General features: G+C 40.6%; 1 protein-coding gene across 5 annotated transcripts; it reads left to right on the forward strand.

Moving 5' to 3' along the window:
• The first annotated feature begins 215 nt into the window (after window positions 1-215).
• On the forward strand, window positions 216-22,947 carry pxk (PX domain containing serine/threonine kinase). Of its 5 annotated transcripts, none has more exons than XR_001776640.1 (19): window positions 216-475; window positions 4,852-4,902; window positions 5,273-5,320; window positions 8,182-8,368; window positions 8,502-8,579; window positions 9,748-9,821; window positions 10,289-10,363; window positions 11,397-11,501; window positions 12,292-12,393; window positions 12,473-12,634; window positions 13,383-13,500; window positions 13,577-13,655; window positions 14,424-14,472; window positions 14,549-14,626; window positions 15,513-15,599; window positions 15,701-15,764; window positions 16,154-16,213; window positions 16,388-17,048; window positions 21,412-21,482. XR_001776640.1 is itself a non-coding variant. In XM_008408850.2 (19 exons), the coding sequence occupies exons 1-18, from the start codon at window positions 371-373 to the stop codon at window positions 17,034-17,036; spliced, it is 1,539 nt and encodes a 512-aa protein (XP_008407072.1). In that variant the 5' UTR covers window positions 216-370; the 3' UTR covers window positions 17,037-17,048; window positions 21,412-21,492. The 5 variants fall into 5 exon arrangements, 4 of the variants coding, with proteins under 4 accessions (XP_008407072.1, XP_008407071.1, XP_017160473.1 ...); XM_008408850.2 differs by having other exon boundaries at window positions 17,020-17,048; window positions 21,412-21,492; XM_008408849.2 differs by lacking the exon at window positions 16,388-17,048 and having other exon boundaries at window positions 21,412-22,947.
• Window positions 22,948-24,168: the final 1,221 nt, after the last annotated feature.

A 24,168-nucleotide genomic window follows, 5' to 3' on the forward strand; every position in this document is an offset into this window, starting at 1 on the left:
TATGAAAATGAAATTTGACATTGTTGATTTATTGCAAAAGATTCAGGAAGCAGAGGATATCAGGCTATATTTGATTTTTTTTAAGCAGTTCAAGTTGTATAATAGGTGGCCGTAATGCTCACTTAACGTTTTTTGCCAATCGCCAATAAATCTGAAGGAGAAGTAGTAAAAAGAAGACTGTTGTTGATACTTTTCTTCCAGACCAACAGGTGGCGCTGTCGATGTGCCACAGCATTGACTTGTGGTGGCTAACAGTTTCGCTAACTGATAGCTGGCTGTTGGAACTCCTCCGGCGCTCAGCGGAGTTCCGCCTCTGTGTCACCGACAGACAAACGCTTTAGTTCCCGCTTCCACTGTCTATTCATCCGGGATGTCTCTCCTGGAGAAATCCCCGACCCCCGGCAGGGTGTTGCTGGACGACACGTTGCCGCTGACGGCGTTGATCGAAGCCAGCCAGAACCTTCAGTCCCACACGGTGAGTGCTTACCTGGACTGGCCCGCCTGCAGCGTTTGGCGTCGGTCAGAGACGCACCTGGGGCCCCGCTTGTGTTTCTACAAATCTGAAGAACTTCTCAAGAGAGGAGTGGTTGCTGGGTCAACTATCGGACTCCGCTGTCTGTCTGTAACCGAGCGATTTGATCTCAAACTGACCTCCAGATTAAACGCAGCTGTAAAAACCCAGGTTACAACTTTAAAGCGTAATTACAGTCATCAGAACTTCATTAGGACCACCAGATGTACTCTTGGACTCTATTTTCGGACGCTCTGACTGGGCAACTTCCTAGATACTTATCTGCTGATTTGCTCTGGAGATGAAGGAGAACGAAGCAGGACGGCACCCCCTGTCCGATAATAGGCCTAAGGCGCTGTGCGTTGTTGACAGTCTGGCGGGGATCAGCTGAGTTGGCTCAGCATGCCGATGTCAGGCCAGCCCTCCATAACAGAATCAGAACCTCTGCTCTCCCCCCGGTATGATCATCGTTACTGGACCTTTCTACCAGTGAAATCTGTAGAGACTGTTCCTGTCTTTAGTTTCCATCCAGAGCCGACCAAAGTCTTTTTGGGGCCCGATGCATATTTTCATTTGAGGGCCCCTGTAGCAAACAAACAAAAAATAATAATTTGGATTTTGAGATGCAGGGTGATATTTAAGTATGTAGTTTTTTTTAACCATTGGAACGTAACATTTACAGAAAAACACTGAATTTACAGTAAACAAGTTGAGAAGTTTAATATCTTGTATTTCTCCAACAGAGATATCAGCCAACAGCAATAAGAGTTTAGGCTATTATTTGTGTACCGACTATAAAAATGTATAAAAAAATGTTGTGTAGTAGCATTTAGTTTTGTATTACTCAGTGTTATTTTATAAAAGCATAATTCTAGTTTGGTTCTCTTGGGGGTCCCATAGCCGTGTGGGGGCTCATATACCTTGGGTCGGCTCCGTTTCCGCCAGTTCTCTACAGATGCTGTCAGCATTAAAGGCTTACCTTGACGCTGAATGTTCAGCTCTGTTCAGTAAAACACCAGACTACTTCAGCAACACACAATAAAACACGTTTAATTTGGAAATAATCCACCAGCATCTCTCCTAGCTGCTGCATGCTCACATGCGCACACACACGTGCACATGCACGCACATACTTACACACATAAGGGAAAGGAAATGACATCACAGGAGAGCGCCCTCTTTAGGGAGTAGCTTATCTAGGAGAGAAAAGGAGTGGAAATCCAGTCCATATGGTGGAGATGGACCAGCGCTAAATGGTAAATTATTTCTCTGTTGTTCCTAATCAATGTTTAATCAATCAATTAAGTTTATTTGTACAGCACATTTCAGCAACAAGGCAGTTCAAAGTGCTTTACATCATAAAAATACAACAACAAAAAAATCAAAGTTATAGAATACACAGTTACACATCAAATATATTGATTAAGGTTTAATTTATAATGTTTCAGAAGCAGCTCTAAGCAGTTGGGTTTTTAGTTGTGATTTAAAGGAACTCAATGTTTCAGCTGTTTCGCAGTTTTCTAGAAGTTTGTTCCATGTTTGTGGTGGATAGAAGCTGAATGCTGCTTCTCCAGGTATGGTTCTGGTTCTGGGGATGCAGAGCAGAACCAGAAGACCTGAGAGATCTGGAAGGTTAATAAGGCAGATCTTTAATGTATTGTGGTGCTGAGCCGTTCAGTGATTTGTAAACTACCAACAGCATTTAAAGTCTCTTCTCTCAGTGGAGGGACTTCAGAACTGGGTGATGTGCTCCACCTTGCTGGTTTTAGTCAGAACGCCAGCAGCAGCGTTCTGGATCAGCTGCAGCTGGAGGACTTCTTTAGTCAGACATATGAAGACGCTGCTGCAGTAATAAATACAACTAAAGGTTAACATGTGGGTGAGTTTCTCTAGATCTTGCTGAAACATTAGTCCTTTAATCTTGGAAATGTTCTTCAGGTGGTAGAAGGCCAACTTTATAACTGTCTAGTTTCCTGCTGTAAAAACTGAAGCTGTGCGTTGACTCTAGATCGCTCCTCTTTAAGTCCAAAGATAATAACTTCATTTCTGTTTCTTTCTGTCCAGCTGGAGAAAGTTTATCTGATCTAAGCATCTATTCAGTGATTGGATGGTTCTGAGTCACATCATAATGTAGAGCTGTATGTCATCAGTTATGGTAATTAATCTGATTTCCTGTTATAATCTGAGCTAGTGGGAGAATACAGATATTAAATAGCAAGTTCCTAGGATGAGACCTTGTGGTACCCCGTATGTGATTACTCTCTGCATCAGTGAGAATTTACTCATTGAAACAAAGAAAACAAACAAAGAAATCCCTGTTCTTCATGTCAAACTGGAACCAACTGAGTTCTGGACCGGAGAGTCCTGCTCAGTCCAGTTGTTTCAGTCATGACCAGCGGTGTAAAAACTGCAGAATGACAAAAGCAGCTGGTCATTGTTAGGAAGCCATTCAACTGTTGAACCAGGTTTTTCAATAAGAGTGCTGGTTTGTTATCAAACCAGTTAGTGCTGGTTTGTTATCAAACCAGTTAGTACTGGTTTGTACTGGTGTTTTAAATGAAGTTGGCTGGATGAAGCTGTTATCCGAGGCTCTGATGGGGGACAACAGGTTCAGGCACAGATTTTCACTCTGGGGATGGACTTGGACTTGATGTGAAACCTTTTTACTGATGAGCCTGGAGGTAGCAAACGTAAAAGCTGCTGGGTTGGTGAACATGATAAATTGTCCTTCAACCAGCAGTAGAAGTCAACATTAAACTGATTTCCAATCAGCGGCGACCTCAGTGCTGTTCTGCTCGTCTGTTCCAGTAAATCTGCAGCTTCACAGGAAGTGATGCTAGCGCTTTTACTGTAATTCTAATGACCAGAACATTACGACAGAAACCTGACGGTTGAGCCTCAGAGCAGCTGCTTCCAGCTATGTTCCCCATGTATTGTTTACATAGGAAGTCCTTTTAATGTAAAGGGAAACAAGAAATCATTATATTATTATGTTGTGAGCAATTATGATTAAATGAGTTCAACTTTTCATCCCCCCTTTCAGTCACACAGTAACCAAATAAGTGGTGTATTTGCTTTTAATTATGTATGTATGGTTGGTAATAGGGTGTTGCAATTAAACTTAGGAAAATGTAGGTTTATTTTGTTTCAATTTTTCTCTTGATGGAAAGTCTGAAATAAATTAATCAATTGAAAATTCAGTTCAACCGTTGAGTTATCATTGCTTTATAGTCTGAAACAGTCTAGCCAGCAGCAGATTTAAAGTTGAACCAAATCCTGAAAAACTATTAAAAGGTTGTGAATTTATAATAAATATTGATTAACATTAAAAAATATATAGAATAATGTCATTATGAACGAAATCAACTAAACCATATTCTTGATTTAACTAATATTTTGAGATTAGATGCCTTCATATAGTTAAAAAGTTAAATATTTATTCATTTTTAGCAAGTAAGTAAGTAAGTAAGCTTTATTTCTATAGCACTTTTCACAGACCAGGGTCACAAAGTGCTGCACAAAGTGTAAAAAGTAAAACAAGTTAAAAACAACATACAAACAATAAAACACGGAATTACACTAAAAAGCAAGTTTAAAAAAGTGGGTCTTAAGTTGTTTCCTGAAAGTGTCTATGCAATGTAGAGATCGAATGGTGCAAGGTAAGTCATTCCATAGTCGAGGCGCYACAGCTTTAAAAAATCTGTCTCCACGAGTCTTAAAAAAGGTCCGAGGAACCGTCAACAAGTTCAGATTCGACGACCTGAGGCTCCTAGTCGAAACATAAGGCTGTATGAGGTTCCTACAGTGAAACTCATATATTCTCTAGTAACACAGAGTGAATTATTTCTCATAACTTTGATGATTCTGGCTTAAAGAAAATGAAAACAAAAATTAATCTCAGGAAATTTAAATATTTCATATTCATGGAAAGTTGAGTGGATGGAAAAAAATTGCAGTAGTAATAACCGCAGCTATGAGGATTAATGGGTTTGAAAAGTATAACCTAATTTAGGTTTTGGTGCATTTCTTCATTTTACCTTTTTTCTGCTTCCTCCCAACTGCATATAACTTTTATAACGAGTAAAATATGTTTTAATTTATAAGGTGTGATTTCTCTGAAAGCTTTTTCATTTGATTATCTTTTTACGAAATGTTTTTTGCCTCTGAAATGATAAAGGATGATGAAACATGTCAAACATTTTCTGTTCGTCATGAGGGTTAAATGTTTATGTTCAACCAATCACAGCAGCTCATTATAAATACTGTAAACGAGTGGAAGATGCTAACACGTTGAACTGGAACTGAATAAAGGAAATCCTGATGTCTTCTTTGTCTCTCAGGAGTACATCATCAGAGTCCAGAGGGGCGTGTCTTCAGATAACAGCTGGCAGGTAAACGCACCAGATATAGCCGTGGTTGTCTGGAAATATTTTAATAATTAAAGTATGTATTTTTCAAGGTTTGTTTGACCAGCCAGAGGTTAATGTGTTGTAATTAAAACAATAGATTTTATTGATTATTCAAATTTCTTGTTCATTTTTGGAAAATAATGGATTTTTTTCCAACCACTGTGGTTTAGAGTGATGCTAGGGCAGCCATCTTGTTTCACAGTTTGTTCGTATGTACAGCCTTTACATTCATGTTGAGTCTCTGAGGTTATGATGGAAACAAAAAAATATTTTCTGTCATTTGTAATTTCTTTTTAAGAAAAGAAAGGGATGGGAAAAGACAGTTGAAGCTGACAGAATGTGTTTTCCGCAGGTTATTCGCCGCTACAGCGACTTCGACATCCTGAACAGCAGCCTGATGGTGAGTTTCACGCTAACAGAAACAAACGCTACATTAGCGGTGAAACATTAATAAACTGCTACGGGTTTCTAATTCTGTTTGTTGGGTTAAAGCTGCTATATGTAACTTTTATTAAAAAGTATTTTCATATAGTGATTGAACTGTCATGTCATGACAGCTATGCTAACTAGCCCAGGCTAGTTCAGGCTATGCTAACTAGCTGAAGCTAGCTCTCTAATCTCCTCTTGGCGATAATCCCCAAAATGGCGACAGCAAAAAAAAACACCCAAGTCAGTTTGTTGTTCAATAATAGTTTAATAATTGTTATTTTCTAAATGGTTTATTTTGTTGAGTATTTGTCACCTGTGGACATAGTCACAATACAAATACCTTTTTCAGTTCTGCACCTAAAACTTAACCAAAGTATGGAAAACTAAAATTACTACTATAACCAATAAAATCTAAACTAACACTAAACAATATTTAATTAATAAAAACTTGCAAACACACTCTAAAATCTGACTAAAACTAACTAAATTAGACAAACAAAAAGTGAAACTAAACTATAATAACAAACCCAAAACTATTATAAACTATTATAACCCTGGTTTGAACATAATGTGTGTTTTCAAGGACTAATAACGAATCCTGATGAATCACTAGGAAGTGTTTTGTGGTAAAATGGCCGCGTGGAAGAAGAAGAAAAGCAGTGCAGTAACCTGAGCTGCAACTTTCCAGGTCCGTTGGTCTGAGTTTTCCCACAGCTTCGTCTTGGCTAATCTGCGTCGCTGATTGACGGCGGATTGCGACACTCAGACCCCCTGCTTGATCCTGCGAAACAGAGTCTGAGTTCTGCTATTTTATCCGTCCAAATCTGAACTTTGACATATTTTTTTAAGGTTGACCGATTGGTGCTGCGGCTCAGGAATATGCAGAATCACCAACCGGTAAATATTAGCTCTGAGATTACGCTTTTAATCAAAGTGCAGAACCAAAAAGTTAGAATGAAATCTAGATGCTTCACTTAATGGTGTGAAACTAGGGAATACATTTAGTAATCTCAAATTATGTGCTTTTTGGTGAGTTTTTTTAGGAGCCTTAAAATGTAAAATTATAAAATCTTATGCTGGTTTGTAGATGTATATATGTGATGTGTTTAGATAGCTTTCATTTGTGTAGACTGCTGTCTATGAAAAGGGTAGGTAAGTATAAACCTACTGCTTTATTTGGTGAATTTATTGGTATATAAAATAACCTTTCATTTTGCTTCCTTTTTTGTGACGTTCCAAGGTAAACAAATAAAGCTAACCTTATCTAACTGCTTTTATTTCAACCAGAAAAGCATTCATGTCATTTTTTTATTCATTCACTTAAAAATAAATATAAATAGCTCATATAACAACTATAAGAAATTATGAATGAAAAGGAGAAAGAATATAAACTTACATCTGCTCCCTATTCAGTGCTGCTGCTAAAATATTATTATTGCAGGGTTATAATCTGGAGCTGAACAATAAATCAATAATATATATTGCAATAGATGTGTGATGAATATCAATAGATGACACATCTGATAGAATATTCAATATATTCACTGAACTCTGATCCAGAACCGCACAGCATTCTGGGAGATGTAGGCAGAGGAAAGACTTTAGCCGCTAAACCTCTCCTGGCTAGCTAAGCTACGTTGGTGGGATCAACTAGCCTTTTGGTTACCTAGCAACAGCCTGTTGAGTAACGGCGCAGCAGCAGTTTCAGGTTTTACCACCTTGCCTCTTAGCTGCTTAAAAGTAAACAACAACGGTGTGAAATAAAAATTGTGGATTAATTAGAGAAGGTCATGTCTAACCAAACTGAAATAACTCAGGTTTGGCAAAATATCAGACATTTGAAACAAAAAAGATCAATAATTATTGATATCAACTGATATGTTTTTCAGCCACGTTGTTCAGCCTTATAATCTGGTTATTTATCCTTTTTTTTTTATAAGTGGTGTTTGTTTGAAACTGGAGATATTTCTTACTGACTTGTAAATGTAGGAAAGGTTTGATTGTAGCAGTTTGCAACCAAACCTTGTAGAACCGGGTCGTACTCTGGTATCTGGCCCGGTCTGCTTACATCAGGCATCTTATTTTATACTAAAGGGATATTTTGACTCTACAGACTTCAAAATCTAAGTTATCTGATTTTTAACCCTTATTTGTTGGAGTAAAACCAGACACGCAGAGACCTGGGGATGAACGGGAACCGGGTCCTGTAAGACACTCGAACTGGACCAGAACTGCAGCATTTCTCTCCACCTTTGTCCCGTCTTTTGGTCACAATCACAGGAAGCTGGCAGTGTTTCTTCTCATTTCCTGTTCTGGGTTATCGCCCCAACTTTGAACTGGTGTCTTCATCCAGCACCGAGTGGCACCTGCTTGGCTTGGGATCAGTGTTTGTTAAAGCTGCAGGATGTAACTTCTATAAAATATATATTCTTTTACATATTTGTTGAAACTATCACTATGCTAAATAGCTCAGGCTAAGTTAGCATAGCCACCAATGATGGGAGGTTTTCCTTTGACGATAGCGTGTTTGTGAGATTGATTGACAGCGCTAAGACCCGCCTCCTGGCTCTGATTGGTTGATTTTGATCAAAGACCTGAATTTCTTCAGATGGGAATATCAGCTCAGGGAGAAGATGGAGGAGATCTATATTTTCACAGATTATTTGTCTCATAGCAAACTGTCACAACATGGTGACAGTTTTAACAGATATGTTAAAAAAAAAATTTAAATAAAGATTAAATACTGGAGCTTTAAATCTCAGTAAAAAGCTTGTGGAAGGAGGAAAACCTCTGGGTGTTTGTTTCCAGATCTGAATGACTTCCTGCTTTCAGGTGTGTGGAATCAGTCTGCCGCTCCCTCCAAAGAAGCTGATCGGAAACATGGACAGAGAGTTCATAGCAGAGCGGCAGAGGGGACTTCAGGCCTACCTGGACTCCATTACCCAGCATCCCTTGATCTGCACTTCCCTGTTTGTCAAGAAGTTCCTCGACCCCAACAACTACTCTGCCAACTACACAGGTTGGCACTCAGCTTTTATATATGAAGAACTTCTGGTTGCTGTTTTCTGTGGTTAAGGAGCTCAGATATTTAATCCCATCCTGAAGTGAATGTAGACTTGAGCTGATGCAGTCTGTCTCTTTCTGCCTTTTAGAAATTGCTCTGCAGCAGGTCTCCATGTTCTTCAGGTCAGACCCAAAGTGGGAGGTCCTGGAGCCCCTCAAAGACATGGGTAAGCATCGCTCTGATGGCGCTAACTGCTGTTGCTGCTCTCTGACCTCTGAGGCCAGGAAGTACATTGGTGTCACGAGTTTTATGCCAGCTAAAAGTGAAATTATTATACAAGACAAACCAGAGAGGATCCTGTTTTCTGTCCTCCTGATAAACATTTTAGCTGTCCAGCTAAGCAAAGCTACTGGAATCTACTAACTCTCTCACTCTTTGGTTACCTAGCAACTCACTCCCTCTTTGGTCACCTAGCAACAACCTGTTGAGTAAATGCATCAGGAGTTTCAGATTTGGACTCTATTTCCTCAAATTGCTTAAAAATAAACATTGTGAAGTGAAAACTGTGGATAAAACAGGAAATGTCACGCCACCAGTTTGACAGCGTTTCAAATATTTTAAATAAAACAATGTAATCAATAATCATTGATATCGACTGATGTTAAACTCATAGATTGTGACAAGTTTTTCAGCCATATCGTCCAGCTGTATTTAAAATGATCACTTCATCTATAAGAGAAAGTACAGAGAAACTGGAAAACGTTGTAAAAAAATGTACTCTTACTTTGATTGATGAACTCTGGCACTGGAGACACAAGCACTCCGATTAGAGTTCAGAAACTATTTAGAGAATAAAAATAAATCCTTTGTTTTCTCACACTGGGGAAATTAGGCTGTAACAGCTGCACACAAAAATTAAATAAATAAAAATGTATTGAAAAACATTAAGAATTATATACTTTACAACAAGTATATAATTGTTGTAAGGAGACAAAAACAACATAAAAATACTGTGCAGTTATTAGAAAAGTCTTACTCGGGTGCGAGTAGGTGCCGTTTTAAAACAATGTTATGTGCTTTATAAAGACAACAGACTATTTTATATATGAAAAATAAAAACAGTGCAGAGGAACAGATGAGCGACTTTGTATTTTAGTTGTTAATTTTACAGAAGAGCGACAGATTCGATCTTCTGAACTCGTGCCGTTACAGGCGCCACATCGTCATCCTTTGCTTCCTGATTTAGCCAATGTGGCTCAAAATACCCTTAAACTCAGAAAACTGCGTTTTAAAATTAATTATTTGATTTTTTTTGGTCAAATGTTGGTGGAATATTAACTAAATACACTGAATTAATTCTGTAAGATTTTAAAATCTGTTTTGTAATTTTTCAGGATGGAGAATAAGGAAGAAATATTTCCTGATCAAAAATAAGGAGCAGCCCAAAGAGCGCTTCCTGCTGAGCTGGGTAAGCAGGACGCCCGACTCGTCGGGTGTTCCCGTTGAACTCTGACCTGCGACAAAGGAGGACTCCTGAAGCATGTGGCTCAGTAGAGCGTTGCTTCGAACACCAGCAGGATTCAATCAGGCTGATCCCCGTTTTTATTTGTCCCTCGTAAACGCTGTAAAACCTTCTGTGAAACTTTAAAATCTCTAATTTTTCCTTTAACTGGAGGATTTCCTCCTTCTGTCTCGGCTGAAAGTCGCTGTACCGATTAGTTCAGGGTGAATCAGACAGAACCGGCTCCGTTCCTGGTTCCTGACTGGTTGGGTCTGATGTTTCTGCCCATTCTTGACTTGAATCCTGCAAACGCAGCTCAGCTTTATCCTGTGTTGTTTCTGAAACCGGACAAAGTGACAAGTTAATCCCTTAAATCAATGACCAGAGGAACAACAGCAGGTTTTCTGTTTGACCGTCTGTTTTTGTGTCTGCAGGTGGATCTGGGTCCTGATAAGTTCCTCTCAGACAAAGACCTGCAGTCGGCCCTGAAGCTGCTCTCCAACCCGTCTGTAAGCTCCCTGCCCTCTGAGTCTGGTTTGACATTGTTCAGTTGTTTTCACTCTGCAGTTCTCCAGTTCCTGTTATCAGGAATTTGAAGTGGAAATGGTGAAAACTGCTGCGTTGCGACTGTTTCTGACGTTTCCTGACAGAACGAGTCGATAAACGAGCGGCGCTGCGAGAAGCGGTTCCCTGCTTTTGCTTTTTTTTTACTGCGTCTGTAAGCACAGAAACTGCAGAGTCATCAGAGTGCTGCTACTAAGCACAGCAGCGAACCGGGTCAGAACTCATCCTGACCCGGTTTCTGTTTGGAATGTGGTTAACCCCCATGTTCTTCAAATCTAACAAAATTGGTGTCAAATGTTTGTGCAGCAAATTGTTTCTTTTCAGTTTAAAGGTATTCATAAATGTTTCCAGAGGTCATGAAAGGTCAACCCCCCACCTTCTTCAAAAACAAAATTGGGGTCCATCAACTGCAGCAAAAATTGTTGTTGGTGCTGATTTTGTTTGTTCAATTTTGTTTTTCAAGTGAAATATGTGTCAAACGTTTGCAAAGTTTTGACACCAATTCCGTCAAACGTTTTGTTTAATTTGGGTTCTGTTGGTTGACCCTTTGACCTTTAAACTTTCATTAATGTCTTCAAAGCAAAAACGGCACAAACAAAAATGTTTTTTCCACAGACATAGCTGAGTTTATTGACACAAATTTTCTCTGGTTTGAAGATGAAGAGGGGGCTGGTTGACCTTTCATGACCTCTGGAAACATTTATTAACGTCTTTAAAATGATGGCGGCACCAAAACATTTTTTGCTGCACAAACGTTTAACGGTTGATGTGGGTCAGTACCAAGTCCTGGTGGAAAATGAAACCAGCATCTCCATGAACCCAGTGGACCAGAACCAGAACCGGCAGATGACCCATATGATCACTGACAGTATAGACTTCAGTCTGGACCTCCATCCTCCTGGTTCTGGTCCTGCGGGTTCTGGGTAAGGCCGTGACTCTGAGCAGCCCAGACGGTAATCATGGTCGGTTCTTTTCCAGACGGCGTATCTGAGTCCGCTGCTGTTCTCCAGCACCAGCGAGTCTTCGGCTCTGCTCATCCGGCCCTTCAGTGAAAGAGGCTCCCTCAGGGACCAGATCTGCAAGGTAACGGGCCTCCAGCTGCATGCGCCGCCTCTCAAACAGAACCGGTACCTCTCTGACATTTGGCCGGACCTCCTCTACCTGCTTTTTCAAACACACTTTCTCTGTTGGATCAGTTCGAAACATTTCTGCGGCGTCAAAACATTTATTTCCACCCAGAGTTGATTTACGGTTTCTCCAGGTTGCTGTGGAGAAAGTTGGACCTTTAAGGTCCAGATCCTCCAGAGACTCTCTGGGGGTTCGGGCCTGGACTCTGGAGGCCAAACTGCCCATTGAACCTGTTCAATCTGAACCTGTTCAATTTGAACCAGTTCAATCTCAACCTGTTCAGTGTGAATCTGAACCTGCTCAAGTTGTACTTTTCATTTCTCTCATTTCTCCCTCTAGCATGTTTGTTTTGGTTACATTTACCCAGAATTCCCTGCTCTGTAGTCCACTTCCTGCTTTGGAAGCGATCTCCAGTTCCATATTGATGAAAGCAAACTGCTAAATCCAAATAAAGAACAGGTTATAAGATGAAAATAAAGTTAGATTTTTCTATTTTTCTCTCCTCTGTTATTTCCTGGTCAAATTTAACGCATCATCCGCTGCTCGGCATGAAACATGGCAGATTTCTGGAACTACTGCAGACACTTTTAGAGCTTCCTGTGGAGCAACTGTGTGGCTTTCAGGACAAACTCCCAGAGTAGAATAGGATCCTGGCTGGTTCAGGCGTTTGAGATGGATGTGGTCCAGATGTTTTCTCTCCACATGAACCTGAAATAAGTCTTCCTCTCCATCTGGATGTGTCCAGGTGAAACCCAGGGAGAGTCACCTGAAGAAGTACTGCAACCCCAAGAAGAGCCAGGGCCTGGAGCTGGAGCAGATCAAGCTGTTTGGCCGTCAGATCCTGGAGGTAAACACGACGCCTGCATGCATCCTACCCGAAACGCCGGCCCGCCACTGCAGCCGTGTGTCTGTCTGTCTGTGTTCAGAGCCTGAAGCTGCTCCACGACAGCGGCCTGTTCTTCGGCCATCTGAACGCCTCTAACGTCATGGTGGACGACGGCATTTGTCGGCTGGTGGATGTGGAGAACGGCATGCTGGGAGTTCCCTCTGTCCTGAGGCCGGCCTTCACGCAGCTGAGGAAGATCAACGTACGTGAGAATGACCTTCACGCTCACCTGTGGGGTCCCTCAAGGCTCCGTCCGTGGGCCACTTCTGTTGCCGTTTAAACGTTCTGTTTATTTTTGGTGTTAAGAAGCAGTTAGTCAGCGCGGGGCGCAGCGCTGCTCACAGCTCGCCATCATATTGCACTCAGCACAGCCGCAGCAGTGCAGCCAGGCAGACCTAGATCTGCGTGTCGGTAGCCTGCTAGTGTCCTGAAAACAACAAAAGTTCTGCAACTCACTCAGAAAATTTAAAATATTCCTGCAGACATGAATTCCTCCAAATATTCCTGCTGTTGTTTTCTTTCTACCGGTATGTTTAACTCTTTTTGTCTTTTTTTTTTTGAGTGACCTGGTCTTTTAGCCACTTATCATTCTTATTTTTAATCACAGTTCTCTGGGCAGCTAACTGCCCGTGTCACACTTTGAGCTCACTTCACTGCACATAACAGGCCACAGTTTGAGAAAGACTGATATAGATTTACACAAAAATAAAAAATATAATTAGAGAATTAGGATGACATGCTGCATTGTTAGGTTAAATTACAACATAAAATATTGTGAAGTTATTAAAAATACCATTAAAAACAATGAGAAATGTGTATTTGAGTAATAAAAACAGTCTATTTACAGGAAGCAAAAATAAAACTACAAACGGCAGCAGATTTATGAAGCTTATTTTAGCGGCATGAAGCTGTGATCAGATCACAAAACCACCTTCTGTTTCCACCTTTAGACTACAGAAAGCATCGACGTGTTCTGCTTCGGGCATTTACTGTACGAGATGACGTACGGCCGGCCGCCGGACAGCGTCCCGGTGGACCAGTTCCCGTCCGCCCCTCACGCCGCCGTCGGTCTGTATCGTCACTTTAACCTGGATCAAACGTCCTAACAGCTTCACATCATGTCTGACTCCATGTCTGTGTTCAGTGTCGGTTCTGCAGTCCATCTTGTCCACAGACGCCTGCAAGAGCGGCATGCCGACGGTGCCGGCGCTCATCCAGACTCCGTGAGTCCAGATCCGCTGCAGACGTCCAAATGCACAAGAAATGTTTGGTTTCATTCTCAGTTGTTCAGGCTTACAGGAAAATGAAGACAATTAAATCTAAAATGAATCCTGTCAAATAAAAATAAAGGAAAGGGCAAATAAAATAAAAAAAAATATTAATTTGACTGCAGGAAATTGTCAAACTAAACTGTGTCCACTAATCAGCATGACATGAGTCTTCAAGCTTCTTACCAGTCAGTTGGCCTAGTTAAAGGATAGCCAGTCGGCACTGTGCTGTTTGGTGTAGATCACAGGAAGCCCAGGAGAAAGTTAACCAACAGGTTATACCGTAGGTTAAATGTTTGCATAAATATCCACCTTTTAAAGAGACAGTAGACATGGAGGAAACTGGAGAGGGAGGACACCAGAATCATTCATATTTACTAGGAACGCACCGATTTATCAGCACCAATTTCCTTAATTTTAGAAGATCTGTGATCCGCTGATACTGAAATGTGAAGCCGATCTTATCATCAGCCTTTTGTACCTCAGCAAAGGTCTAAAAATCAGGAAAACTGCAGTGAGAGGTTTGACTGACAGGCCGGCCCACCCGGTCTTCTCTGCATGTTTACAGTTAATGGTCGCTCCACTGTTGCCAACTCAGGGACTTTATTGCTATATTTAGGAACATTTCAGGCAAAGGTATTGGCCAAAACTGGAATCAGCAGCTCAGGCTTTTTAAAAGATGGGTAATTAGTTATCAATTTACTTTTGTTTTGTATCTTTCAGGCTCTTCGGTGACGTCAAGCTCAAACATTCAGAAAAACTACAGATAAAGGTGAGAGTGGGAGGAGAGCTAAAAGCATCGTAGCTCAGAAATGATCAGAAACCTGACCGGGTCTGTCCTCCATCAGGTTCCCAGCCGCCTGAAGGAGGCGCTGAAGTCGGCAAAGGGAAGTTTGGAGAAGCGGCTGCATGAAGAGCAGAGGATGGTGGGTTCTGCTGGGTTTGGTCGCCGCGCAGCTTTCGCTTTGCAGACGTGGTTAGCAGTTTTCTGGATAACCTGAGTTATTACAGAAACAAAACTGAAGTTTTTATCTTTGGACCTAAAGAGGAACGATCTAGCGTCAACGCACAGCTGCAGTTATAACAGCTGGAATCTAGAGATCAGGCTAAAATCTGGGTCTGAACCGTCAGAATCACATAAAGACAGTTACAAAATCAGCCTTCTATCACCTGAAGAACATTTCCAGGATTAACTCATCCATGTTTTTATCTTAAGTCGCATTGATTACTGCAACAGCTCTGCCTACAAAAATCAATCCTCTAGCTGCTGCTGGCGTTCTGAGCAAAACCAGGAAGACGGATCACATCACCCAGTTCTGGAGTCCTTCACCGGCTCCCTGCAGCTCAGAGAATGGACATTAACATACTGTTAGTTTATAAATCACTGAATGTCTTAGCACCACAATACGTTAAAGATCTGCTGCTGTTGTATCAACCTTCCAGACCCATCATGTTCTGGTTCTGGTTCTGCTCTGCATCCCCAGAACCAAAAACAAAGATGGAGAAGCAGCATTCATCTTTTATGCATCATAAATCTGGAACAAACTTCCAGAAAACTGCAACACAGCTGAAACACTGAGTTCCTTTAAATCTAAACTAAAATCCCAGCTGGTTGAGCTGCTTCTGAAACGTAATAAATGAAACAATAATCAATAATCTGAGGTGTAATGATGACAAAATGTAATATTTCAATTGCTGACTTTGCATTAATTCTGTGACTTTGTATTTTTGTGTTTTTATGATGTAAAGCACTTTGAACTCCCTTGTTGCTGTAGCTTGATTGATTGACTGAGTGGTTCTGTCTTTCTGCAGCTGCATCAGCACCGGCGGCTGACCCGAGCTCAGTCTCACTACGGCTCCGAAGAGGAGAAGAAGAGGAGGAAGATCCTGGCGAGAAAGGTCAGACACGGAGCAGCTGCTTAGCGCCTGCCGCTCAGGTTTCAGCGTTTATCTGACGATTCTGAGCAGAAACGTCTCTGAAGCCGTTTTTGTCCCTGCAGAAATCCAGACAGTCGACGTGTGAGAACGAAGAGGACGTCTCTGTCCGAAACAACAACAACTCTGGTAGGTCACGACCTCACACACCGCTTCCTTCTCCTCAACATTTACTGAAACGAAGCAGCCAAAAATATACTAGTCTATTACCAGAATAAAAATTTTATATAAGAACAACAACAACAATCAGTGTCAAAATGAGGAATGTTGATCATCTTACGATATTTTACTTTGGTTTTGTTTCGTCTTTTAACACATCAGCATCAAATAATTATGAGCAGCAGATGAACTGATCTAAATTGGTGCCATGGAGTTTGTAAAGCAATACGTGTATATATAAAATGAAACTGAAATGTCAATAACATTAAATGTATCCTGAGGAACTGCCTCCCCCTTCGAGGCCAGAGGTCATGACCCCTCCTCTCCCATCTCAGGCTGTGTTTTTCTGTCTCCTCCAGGTTCAGGAGCCAGTTCACCTCCCACCTGTCCTTCTTCCCCCACCCCTCCTCCTGCCACAGGTACACCTGTCTCTCTGTCTCTTTAAGGGTTGGGCAGGCTGTAGCGCCCCCCGCTGGTGGAGGCTGTGCTGCAGCTCAGATCAGTAGCAACATGTGTGTATTTGGTTTTGAAACCCTGCGTGTGTGACTATGTAGTCTAACTGGACCTGTCTGTCTGTCTCCTGTCCCACCAAGACGTCTCCAGGCAGGTGTCCTCCTCTGTGTGTTTTTTAGATGAATATTCTCGCTAAGCAGCCAAACATGAGGCGTCCTGCAAAAGTATTCACACCCAGCAACATTTTCCAAATACTTCAGTAGCAATGGAGTTTTATGGCTCGGATTAACCTGAGTGAATCCTGCACCATTTTCTATTAAATATAAACTTTAAATTCTAAGGAATATTTAACACTGGAGGACATTTTAAATATCCAAAAATAAATAAACAAAACAACAAATAAAATGAATTATGAAGTGCCTGTAAGCAAAATTGTCCTTCAAAAAGTTTTAGTTGACTCCAAAACACCACACTGAAGACTTTTGTCATCCAGTTATTGGTAAAAAGAGAAGAATGATAAATCAAGCAAATGGAAATTGAAATTATTGAGCGTTTTAACTCATCACGCGATCGATTGATTTATTGTAACACGACGAAGGTGTGAATACTTTTTTCCAGCCGCTGGATCCAGAGAATAACTGATGTTTCTAGAAATCCTGGCTGCTTGGAAAGAACCAAGGTCTTCCTCCACTTCCTGGTGGTCAAATCTCGATGCTGATTGGTCCGATGACCCGATAACGGCCATCTTTTCCCTCTCTCTCCTCCATCATAGAGCATGCTCCGTTCTGACCGTGTCTTTGGGTAAAGTAAAATAAACCAAATGTTGTTGATGATGGACGTCTGTCGGTTTTTAAAGCCGTCGTACGCCCTGATCTAACGGCAGATATCCAATATGTTGGCGCCTGAAGCTGAAAATGATGGCTGCGCTCGAACAGCGCCCACAACAATTCGGCGGCGATTGCTCCCATCAGGGCGTACGCTTTTAAAAACCTCACAATCTCCAATGGCATCCAGCTTCCTTCCTCCTGTTCCCGTTGCAGATTGTGATCCGTCTCTGCATGGGTGTCTGTGTGGAGTCACAGGAACTTTTTCAGACCTTTCCCATTAGGAAACCTGTTGAACTTCAATTTTATTTGCTCTATTAGCTCAGAATTATTTTGCATTCGCTCTTTTTTTTTTTTTTTTTTTCTGCTGAAACTAATATTTATTCAGATGTTTTTTTATATGTTTTGGTTGCAGTTTTCTGCATCTTTAAACTGTCAGAGGGAATAAAACTGAGCAACTGTGTGAATCATGTCTGCAGAGCCTCTATGTAGTTGAACCTTAAGTTGTTTTTAAGCCTTAATAACAGAAACGTTTATGATTCTTTTAATCATCAGACATGAGAGAAAACACTAGTTTCTGTTTCAAACCAGATTTCTGCATTTTAAACATTTTCATCTCAAAGATGTCATTTAGGCGGCATTTTAATTAGCAGTGGTGAGCACACTCATTTTTCATCTAGTGTTTAGATAAATTTGAGGTGTTTAGCGCAGTTAGCTTCCCCTAAATTAATTTTTCCAGTTAAACTTTAAAATGCTAACTTACTCTACTGTTTTAACTTTCAACTGAATAAAATTTGACATCTGTGTTGAAGAATTGTTGATTCTTCACGTAGTCAGTAGTTCAGATTCACGCTCTTATTTTGAAGGTGTTTATGAAGCAGTTCTGTTTCCTCTTCTCACTTTTCTTCTCGCCCCCAATAACTTTGTCTGAAACAAAATAAATTATGGACATTAGAGAACAAGATAAGAACATAAATACAGGACCTACAGGTGGTATAGAAGATGTAAATATGTCAAATTGTTGAGGAGGCTCATAGTCTTTTAAGGCCAAATATAATTAAAATTGACATTAGAGCTTTAGCATTAGCTTCCGCTAATATACCGTGTTACTGTAGCGTGTTAGCCGGACTAATGTTTATGATCTGCACGTTAGGGTTAGCGCAGCTAAGTTTTGCATTAGTGGTGCCCACAGTTGATGATCAGAGTATTTTTATGTGAACTAGAAGTTAAAAAGTAATTTTTAGAGCGATGCTTGAAAGTCTGAACGTTCGGTGAAAGGCAGCGACAGTCAGTCGTATCTAAAAACTCAGTTTCATTCTTTCGACAGTGTTTCAGGAGATGTTCTGAGGTTCCTGGCTGCACCCATCTTTTTTTTTTTTTTTGTTGAGGCATCCTTTTAATGACGATTCGTCCTGGAGAAAGTTTCTGCTGCTTTCTGAGAGATGAACAGGAAACCCAGCAGAGCACGAGTTTCTCCAGGCCCGGCGCCGCCCCTCAAGCTGCTGGCTGAAGTTGGAGCCTCCACCTTCTTCAAATATAATAGCAATGGTGTCAAAAGTTTATGCAACTAAATTTTTTGTTTTTACCGCTATCATATTAAAGATAAACGTTTCCAGAGGTCATCATCAGTATAAAAATATAGCTGAGTTGATTGACACCAAATTTGTTTAATTTGTAGGTGAGCTGGGGTTTGGGACATGACCTCTGATGACCTCTGGAAACATTTATTATTAATACCTTTAAAAGGATAGCGACACAAATGAAAAATTGGTAACACTTTATTTGAAAGGGGTGTGCAAGACACTGACATGCCACAGTCATAAACATGAAGGAGTCTTTATGAATGTTTGTGGCTGTTGTCATGAAGTGTGAATTGGTAAATAACGACATTTTAATGCAAAGTTTCATTAAAACTTGTATTAAAACTTGTATTAAAAGTTTATTAAAAGCGTCAGTCGAGCCGGCAGAAGAGGGCTGTGGTTGATTTTTAGACCTTTGCCAAAGTATATAAGAGAAGATTGGCTTCACATGAAAGCATCGGCCGATCAGCCGATAATTATCAGCGTTTAATTTGCATTAAAAGTGTCATTATTTACCGAATGAAGGCATTCATCAACAATTATGTTACGACTGTCCATTTCAGTCTTTTTTCACATCCCTTCAAATTAAGTGCCACAGAAATCTTTTTTCTGCAAACATTTGACACCAATTTTGTTACATGTCGGTAATGCCAGGGGACTGGTTGACCCTTTGACCTTTAAACTTTCATTAATATCTTCAAAGCAAAAGCAGCACAAATGTAGTCAAGCTGATTGACACCAGTTTTGTTAGACCTGAAGAAGGTGAAGGGCCAGCTTCACTGAGATGTCAAACCTGCTGGACGTTCTGCCGCTGCGCTGCTACTAGCTTCACGTTTTGCTTTTTTGAGTTCGGACGCTGGCTTTTCCCCTGCTGTGAGAACGAAAACGACTAAAACTCACAGCGAGAGCAGCAGCTCTTTAAAGCTAAAGCCCGGTTCGCTCCTGCGGCCCAAACTTCCTAGAGAAAACTTGACAGTGTCCAGACTGAAGACCGATTCTCTGGTTCAGTCTGAGGCAACATTGAAATCCGGATTTAAATGTTGCACTGAGCTGATGGTGGATCGAGTTCAGTCATGCTGATGGTCTCTGGGAGCTGCTTTCAGAAAAAATCTACCTGGAAAACTTCCTCAGTTGGACTTTGAGTGATCAAGAAAATGCTTTCATTTTAGCAAACATTGAGGAGATTTCTTCCATATCGTCGCGTCAAGTTAGATTTCACAACCTAAAAACAGAAGAGAGTGATAATAGGCCTGCCTGTCACAACAACACGTTTTGCTGTCCCAGAAATTATTGTGATATTGTTGATTTGAGACCATTATCAAGTAATATAATGATAATGCAAGAACACATCAGCAAAGATCAATAAACTTTAAATTCAAGTGAACATTCAGCGCCGGAACTGGAAGATGTTTTAAATATCCAAAATAAATACATAAAAAAGGAACAACAAAATAAAATGAATTATGGAGTCTGTGTAACAAAATTAGACTTAAAAAACAAGCTAGTTGAGACCAAAACACCAGACTGGAGACGTTATCATCCAGTTTTCAACAATAAATCATGCAAATGATTTATTGTTGAGCTCGTTTTAATTTATTATGTGATTCACTGATTATTGCAACAGCCCTAGTAGGTTTTCTGAAAAACAAGTAGCTGAATGAAAATGCATAAGATATTTAGCATCTTGTTCCCATTTCTCTTCATTATTCATCCATAAACTAAATGAGGTTTTCTACCTCTACAATCCTGAGGGATGTTTTTACCCTCAGTTCAGTGTTGAACTGAGGGTTGTTGACGTTTTAAAAGCTTTGGTTCCCCTGCGGCTTGGAAGGGATCCAACGTCCAGACTTTAGTTTTAGACCTTCGAATGACGACGGAGATAAAAACGAAGCTTCATAGTTACTTCCTGTCCTAAATGGATGCATCACTGATATGAAGCAAAGTGACTGGTGGCTGTTTTAATTAATACTCCATTAACCTCAGTATCAGGCTAAATTGTCTGGGCGCCACTCAGAACAATCTGGTTGCCAAACGCTGGTCCCAAACTCGGGCACCAAAAGCTGGTACCGAACACTGGCACAAATCACAAGCAACAAATGTTGATACCAGATGTTGGAAACAATTGCCAGAACCAAATGCAGGCACCAAACGGCATTATCAAACATGTGACCCAAACATTGCAACAAGCAATGGTACCAAATGTTGGTACCAAACGCTGGCACCAATTGTCTGTATCAAATGCCGGTACCAATTTTTGGCCCTATACATTGGTACCAAACGCTCGCGCCAAACGTTTGTGCTGAACCCTGGTACCAATTGCCGGTACCAAATATTGGCAGCGATTGTTGGCCCTAAATATTGGTACCAGTCACCACCACCAAACATTTGTACCAAACCTTTTCACCAAGCACTAGTGCTAAGCGTTGGTACCACCTGCTTGCACCAAACACTGGTACCAAGCATAGGCACCAAATGTCGGTAACAAACGTTGGTCCGGGTAATGGCGGCCCGGCAGAAAATATCAGAAGGGGAACGTAGAGAAGAACCAGGTAATGAGTTAGATCTGTAGAAAATGGTTGAAGATCAGGAGCTAAAGTCGGGAAACGTTTCCGGTCCCATCAGATTCTAAAGGTCCATCTGGTGTAACCCGAATCCAGAACCAGACTCTTAGTGACAGCAGCTCCCAGTGAAACCAGCAGCAGCTCCCAGTGAAACCAGCAGCAGCTCCTCTCTAACGCTCCTTCCTCTCTGTCGCTCCAGGGTCGACTCCTCCTCCTCCTCCTCCAGCTCCTCCTCTGGCTCCGCCCCCACCCACAGCGCCGGACTCTTCCTCCTCTCCTCCTCCTCCTCCTCCGGGTCGGGCCGCACTGCTCAGCTCCATCCAGGCCTTCAGCAAAGGCAAGCTGAAGAAGGCCGACACCGCGGACCGCAGCACGCCGCGGTTCTGACCCGAAGCGTTGCCGCGGCGACCGGCCGTCCGCACTGTGCTCGCTCCGTCCCAGAGATGTGAAAACAATCACTAAGAGAGAAAACAAATCCAAGTTCCTTTCATCTCTTCCTGCTTCTGCTGCCCTTTAACGGTTTTAGTCTGTGGCTGCGAGGAAACGGGTCAGAACTGCACAATCTCCAGCAGCCGTCGATCTTTGGCGTCTTTTTGTTTTCAGAACAGCGAGACCTCTGGATGCTGTTGGGACTTTTCTTTCAGCAAACCAGAGTAAAGTAGCGATCAAAAAAAACGTCCAGAGATCTGCAGATTCTCCATTTCAAATCCACTCAGTTTTTGTTTTTGTTTGCACATTAAGAAAAACCGAAAGGAGTAAATTCCTCCCAAATGTTTTCTATAATTTACAACAAAAGGTCCAATCTTAGAGTATTAATTTATTAATGAAGTTGTGACTTTAGGAGAAATAAAATGAATATTTTATGTGTTGAATGTCCAAATTCAGACAGGTGGATGTCTTCCAGCCGATGCTGGACTAAAACGACGGAAACAATCAACAGTAGACAACATTCTCCCTCCATATAACTGATCTGGCTGAAGTTAACCCTCATCAGTGTCTGTCAGGTGTAGTTTACCCTCAGCAGTGTCAATCAGGCTTATTTAACCCTCATCAATGTGTCAGGCGTAGTTAACCCTCAGCTGTGTCTGTCAGGCGCAACAGGTTGGATAGATGAAACCTGACAGGATGTTCGTTGTGTCCAACAGTTGTTGAATGTTAATTTCAGAGCCCAGAAATTGTTTTTCATGCAGTTTTGTTAAAATATTTTATCGCTTTTGTGCCATATGGATTACATCGTGCCGATGGAGATCTTGAATGTTTTTTTTTTTTATTGCATGTGACAGTTTGGTACATAGAGGACTTTATATTCAGCTCCTGCGGTGATAACGACGGCCACGTTGGAGACGGGCTTTTTGTTTAAAACCAAACCAAGTTCTTGCTAGAATCCTAAATGATTTATTTTGGATCAGTGCAATCTGAGCTGGTCCAGAACCGTCTTTAAATGATCTCAGAATGATCGCTGTGCAGCACTTTAGAGGTTCGGTCCAGATGACTGTTTTTATTCACAGAGGCAGCATTGAGCTGCATACTCTTAAGAGGTTTACTGGATTTGCAGTTGATTTTTTTTTTTTTTGAGTAAATACATAAACAAAATTGCTTCATGTGAATGAAAACTCGCCTAAAAAAAAGGGTTCAGGGAAACAATGAGTCGTGTATTGCACATGCTTGTATTTGATTGCACCATTTAATGGGGTGAATTTAAAATGCTTAAATAAAAACAGATTTCTTTACAATACTTCCCGTCTCCTGCTTATTGTCAGGACTGATATGTTCTGGTAGTGGCAGCATCAATCTGAAGGAACCAAAATAGTCCTGGCAACACCAGAATATCCATACTATATCAGTTTTGATTTTGCTGGTTGTAATAATGGTACCACGTTGCAATAAGGCTCCTCTTATAAACTAATAAATAGCTTATAGATATGTCATCAGTTCATTTTTGAACACTTTATAAATCAACTGTAATGGTGAGAGGGAGACAATATGCTTAAAAATATGTTTACAAATGCTTACTGTGTTTACTGAGTAGTCTAGAATGTTTAGTGTAATAACTAGATAAAGGTGAACAGATTTGCCTCACCATTTGTTAAGCCCTTGTCTTCGTCTCACCCTTAGTTAATATATAATAAACAGTTAATGATTTATAATTGCTTAGAGAAAAAATAATTACATTTTCATGAAGCATTTATTATTCATCTATAAGGGGAACCTTATGTAAAGTGGTACACATTATACTTTTCTCAGTGTTTATTTTGATTTTGACATCCTCAGTCTCCCATACATATGACCGTGGTTCTGTATTTTTGGTTTATTTGTGACTAGATCAGACCCACTGCATTCCATAACTAGTAGAAAATTAATTAATATGTACAATCTATAAGATACTCTCCCTTTTATCTACTCAAAACTTTACATTTATTCGTTTTTCTCCTTAATTTCCAGAGATTTGAGAGTCGTAGAAGGTAAACAGTGACTCAAATTCTTTAAAATTAATGTTATTAAATGCATTTTTATATTTGATAATTTATAGAAAACTGGAAATTTAAACTTTTTATATATTTAAAAGGTCTCAAATTGTTAATGCAGTAATTAAATTTGGAAATTGAAATGAAAAATAAGCAACTTTTTTTCTTTTTGTGTTAATTAAATCATGAAATAATTTGTGTTTTTCATATTTAAGGCTACTGAATTCATGATGTGAGGCCGGACAGCTAAGCAAAAATATTTATGAGATATTTTTTAAAAAATTATTTCAGCATTTATTTACTTTAGATATATTTATTTGATGCGTACAGTTCCAGTTTTGATGGTTTTCCACTTCCTGTCTGTAGCTTCTGACATTTTGGCACCTTCAGTGTTCCATACATAATGACGGCGGCTGGGTGTCCTTGGGTCCTCTTCCACTTTGGAGCTTTCTCCCGCCTCTACCTCCATTGAGCAGCTATGATTGGCTAAG

The sequence above is a fragment of the Poecilia reticulata genome, linkage group LG5 (genome assembly GCF_000633615.1).
Source record: "Poecilia reticulata strain Guanapo linkage group LG5, Guppy_female_1.0+MT, whole genome shotgun sequence".
In the NCBI taxonomy this organism is placed as follows: Eukaryota; Metazoa; Chordata; class Actinopteri; order Cyprinodontiformes; family Poeciliidae; genus Poecilia; species Poecilia reticulata.

Coding starts and splice junctions, on each gene's coding strand:
- pxk (XM_008408849.2), top strand. CDS start 371: ATGTCTCTCCTGGAGAAATCCCCGACCCCCGGCAGGGTGTTGCTGGAC. Junction 4,903..5,272: donor CTTCAGATAACAGCTGGCAG/GTAAACGCACCA, acceptor TGTTTTCCGCAG/GTTATTCGCCGCTACAGCGA. Junction 16,214..21,411: donor CACCCCTCCTCCTGCCACAG/GTACACCTGTCT, acceptor CTGTCGCTCCAG/GGTCGACTCCTCCTCCTCCT.